Source organism: Plasmodium reichenowi, chromosome 5, assembly GCF_001601855.1.
Source record: "Plasmodium reichenowi strain SY57 chromosome 5, whole genome shotgun sequence".
NCBI classification, from domain to species: Eukaryota; Apicomplexa; class Aconoidasida; order Haemosporida; family Plasmodiidae; genus Plasmodium; species Plasmodium reichenowi.
The window spans coordinates 53156-58024 of NC_033650.1; the positions used below are offsets into that span (position 1 = coordinate 53156).

General features: G+C 15.9%; 1 protein-coding gene across 1 annotated transcript; it reads right to left on the bottom strand.

The window, feature by feature from the left end:
* Nucleotides 1–548: 548 nt before the first annotated feature.
* PRSY57_0502600 (Ser/Arg-rich splicing factor, putative) lies at nt 549–1475 on the bottom strand (the record flags this gene model as incomplete). Its single annotated transcript, XM_012906098.2, has 1 exon — nt 549–1475. One exon carries the CDS (start codon nt 1473–1475, stop codon nt 549–551), a length of 927 nt encoding a protein of 308 aa, XP_012761552.1.
* Between the last annotated feature and the right edge of the window lie 3394 nt (nt 1476–4869).

A 4869-nucleotide genomic window follows, 5' to 3' on the forward strand; every position in this document is an offset into this window, starting at 1 on the left:
TTTTTTTTTTTTTTTTTTTTATTTCTTTTTTTAATACTTTTTTCTTTTCACATATCAATATTTATATTTTTTTTTTTTTTTTTTTTTTTTTTTTTTTTTTTTTTTCTCTTTCCTTCGTTTATTAAATTGATAAAAAAATACAACTTATGCGATATATTTTTCTAATTAAAAAAAAAAAAATAAAAAAAAAAAATATTCTTCTCTCTATACATAAAACTTTATCAGTAAAATATATAATAATACATAAATAAAAACATATATATTATTTATATATATGTTATAGGTGATATATATTAAAAATTTTATTAATTATCAAAGATCCAAATAAAACGCAAATGGGTGAAGAAAATGAAAAATTTTAAGAAAATTATATAATATATATGACATATAAATATTAATAATTATGAAAAAAAATAATATGGAACATATAATATATATATATATATATATATATAAGACTATGTTTTGTTTTGTTTTGTTTTATTTTGTTTTATTTTATTTTATATTATTTTATATTTTTTAATGATTAATTATGATTATGTTCCATTTTAATCATAATTTTCTTCTTCCTCTTCTTCATTTTCCTTCTCCTTTTCTACTTCCTCATCTTCCTCCTCTTTTCTTTGTTCACTTCCTTTCCAATCATTTGAATTATCTCTCTCACTTCTATTATCGTTTTTCTTTTTGGCATCATCTTTTTCCGAATTAAAAGAAATAGATCTGGACACGTGTTCTTTTCTTGAATGCTTACTTGAGTTTCTGGTTTCATCACTATAGTCATCGTTACTATGATTATATTTAGATTTATAATTTTCATTTCTTTTTTCATGTCTACTAGCTCTTCGACTAGTACTTCTATAATATTTATCATATCTTCTTTTATCTCTATATCTTGATGTATTATTGCGATACTCTCGTGATCTTCTACTTAAACTTCGGTCATGATTTCTATCACGGTATTTGTCATAACTTTTCATATGATAATTTTTTCGATCTCGGTAACTACCCATTTTTCTATCATAACTACTTCTATATCTAAATCTTTCTTTTGATCTTTCGCGTCTTCTTATTTTATCTCTTGAATATGAACCATATCTTGAATTTGATTTCGATATATATCTTCTTCTTATTTTATTATCTGGATTTTTTCTATATGCATAACCTCCTTTTTCTTTATATCTCATATGTCTTGGATCTGATCTTCCTTTCTGTGCTACAAAAACTTCTATTCTACTTCCATCAATTTCTGAACCATTCATTTCTTTTAATGCTTGTTCAGCATCTTTTGCATCATAAAATTCTACGAAACCAAACCCTCGAGGTTCTTTCGTATAATAATCTATTGGCAAATATACATCTTTAATCGCTCCAAATCTTTTAAACTTTTCTCTTACAATTGATGGGGATGTATCAAACTTTAATTTTCTTATCAATAACGACATGGGTTGATTCTTCTGATTTATATATGGCCCCATTTTTTTTCTTTTTTTTAAGAAATAAATAAATAATTAAACAAATACAAGTATATATATATATATATATATATATATATATATATATATATATACTTATTTATATTTATATTTTATTTATATAATTTTTTCTGACTTGTTCATATTTTTTTTTTTTTTGGTATTACATATATGCAAAATTTTTTAATATATATATATATATAATATTGCACACATATAAATATATATATTTATATTTCGGTTGACAACTTTACATTAAATACTATTAATGTGTTCCAAACCTTTATACTATTATATATATATATATATATATATATTTATATATTTAAAAAAAAAAAAAAAAAAAATGAACTTTTAATTCTACATATATGTATATATATATATGTATGGTGGTGGTAATTATGATATCTTACTATAAAAAAAAATACATATACTAATGAGATATAAAATAGATATTATATTAATTATATAATATGTACATATTACAAATATATATATATATATATAAAGATTATACTAATTGATTACAAATTTCTACAATATATAAATAATATGTATATGATACAATATATAACAATTTATTATTTAACATATATAAAATACATTCTTCCATTCAACCACTTTTCCTTTGTAACATTTTATACAAACACTTTAATAATAATATATATAAATATATATATATATATATATATATATATATATATATAATTGTTTATAATTCAAAAATAAAAATAAGAAGAATTAATAAAAATAAGAGATTTATTAAAAATGAATGGCTTTTTAACGGTAAGAAAAGTTATCATATAATATAATAGGTTTATTATTATTATTATTATTATATATATATATATATATATATATATATATATATATATATATTGTTAAATTTATATTAATATGTTTTGTATATTTAAGATATAAATTATGTTTTTCACGTGTAAATTTTTCTTCATATGTATATTTTTAATATAATATCTTAAATATATATATATATATAATACAATATAATCTTTATTTTAATATATATCTGTGTTTATATATATTTATATTTTGTTCAAATATTTTTAATATTATTATAATACCATTAAACTTTTCATCTTTTTTAAAATGACATTTTTCCATAAACTTTTTATACTATCTTATTCTTCATAATTATTGGCTTAATTTTTTTTTTTAATTTTTTTTTTTTTTTTCATGACAAATTTAATATATAAAACTAAAATGGATATAATATATATATATATTATATTATATATATTGTATATATATAATATATATAAATATATTTTATTATTAAATAAAAATAATTTCAACAAAATATTTATATATAATATATATATATATTATATGTATATATATACTTGCAATAATATGGGAATATTTATATTGAGTTGAATACCTTTTTTTTTTTTACTATGGTATATATAATATTTCAATTATAAAATGAAAAAAATTTTATATATTATAAATATATATTATATATTATATAATATGTACTCCTGAAGGATAATCATAAATATTTCATTATAAATCATTTTATTTTTTTCTTTATGATCTAATATATTATTATATTATAATAAGAATAAAAAAAAAAAAAAAAAAAAAAAAGAAATTAAAATAAACTAAAATACAATACAATAAAAAAACACGAGCCTTTTTTTATAATATTAGATATATATAATTTTTTTTTTCTTTAAAGAAGTGAGGGTCTTAAATAGAATTTAAAATATTTAAAATGATACAATAATTATATTATATTTTAAAACAAATAAAAAACGTATGTAATTATATATATATATATATATAAGATATTAAAAATAGAATTTTAAATTTTTGTTATTACAAAAGGTAAATATAATTTTTCTTTTTAACGATAATTTTATATAAAATATATATTTAATATGTATTTATTTCTTTTAATGTATAATATACTTGAAACAAATATTATATATGATATAATTATTCCATATAAATTCTCTAATTATATTAAAAGAAAAAAATATCATATATATTTTTTATATCCATAAAATAAATACTTTTTAATTTTTTTTTTTTTTTCGAACTTTTACATAAGGAAAATGACAAAGCATATTACTTGGCCGTAATAATCATACTTTATTAATTCAAATTGTGTATAGAAAATTCATTTAAAAAAAATATATAAAATAAAAATCATTTTAATAATATTTTAAAAAATGTTTTATCAAGTTTATCTTGATTCTATTAAATTGGTTCTTGAATAATTACAAGTTTATTTTTTTTATTTTTTTTCTCCTTTCAATATATCATAATAAAAAAAACTACTATTAACAAAATATAATCTTTCAATAATTCACATATATATATATATAATGTATATATTACATATTGTTTAATACATTTTCTCCATGTGATTATTATCTTCCTTATGAAATATATTTTTTAATATACCAATTTCTGTATTCACATTTTATATACATAAAAAGTCACACCAAAAAAAATATATATATATATCATTTTGTTATATATATAAATATATATATATATTTTTTTTCCCGTACTCCTATGTTTATAAAAAATTATATTACCACGAACCTTTCTTTATATAAAGCTTTTGTCTATTTTTTTAAAAGAACAAACGTGCTAATTAGTAATATATAAACATATATTATAAAAGGGTTGAGTTTCTATTTTTTTTTTTGATTTTATAATAATGAACGCTAAACATTATTTTTTCATCCATATTATGTGTGTACAAGAAAAAGAAAAAATTATAAAAAGAAAATAAATCATAATATTTTAAAAAATTTATAAATATAGGTAAAAATAAATAAATAAATAAACCAATAATAATAATAATAATAATAATAATAATAATAATGGTCATTATATAGAATTTCTTGTTCAAATAAAAACATTTACACTTCAAATAAAATTCATTAGATAATATTATTTGGCTTAAGCAAAAAAAAAAAAAAAAAATAAAATAATATATATATACATATATATATAAACTAGTCTTTTTATTTTATTTTATTTTATTTTTTCCCTTAGTATATCTTAAATGCATATAAACCTCGCTGTTAGAACGTTAAGAAAAAAATAATAATAATAAAAATAAATAAATAAATAAAGTAGTTATATATAAAAGTAAAAAATGCTTAATGATTTAAAAAAATATATTTTAAGATTTATTAAATGCCTCTTAACTCTTATTAATTATGAATATTTAGAATAAAATAAAAATAGTCAACTACACCATATATATATATATATATTTATTTATTTATTTATATTTATACATTTCCTTTCTTTTTTTCTTTTTCATTTTTCTTACTATAAAAAATTTAAAAAGGTTAACCAAATTATATATTTACCTATATATAATTTTTTTTTTTTTTTTTTTTTTTTTTTTTTT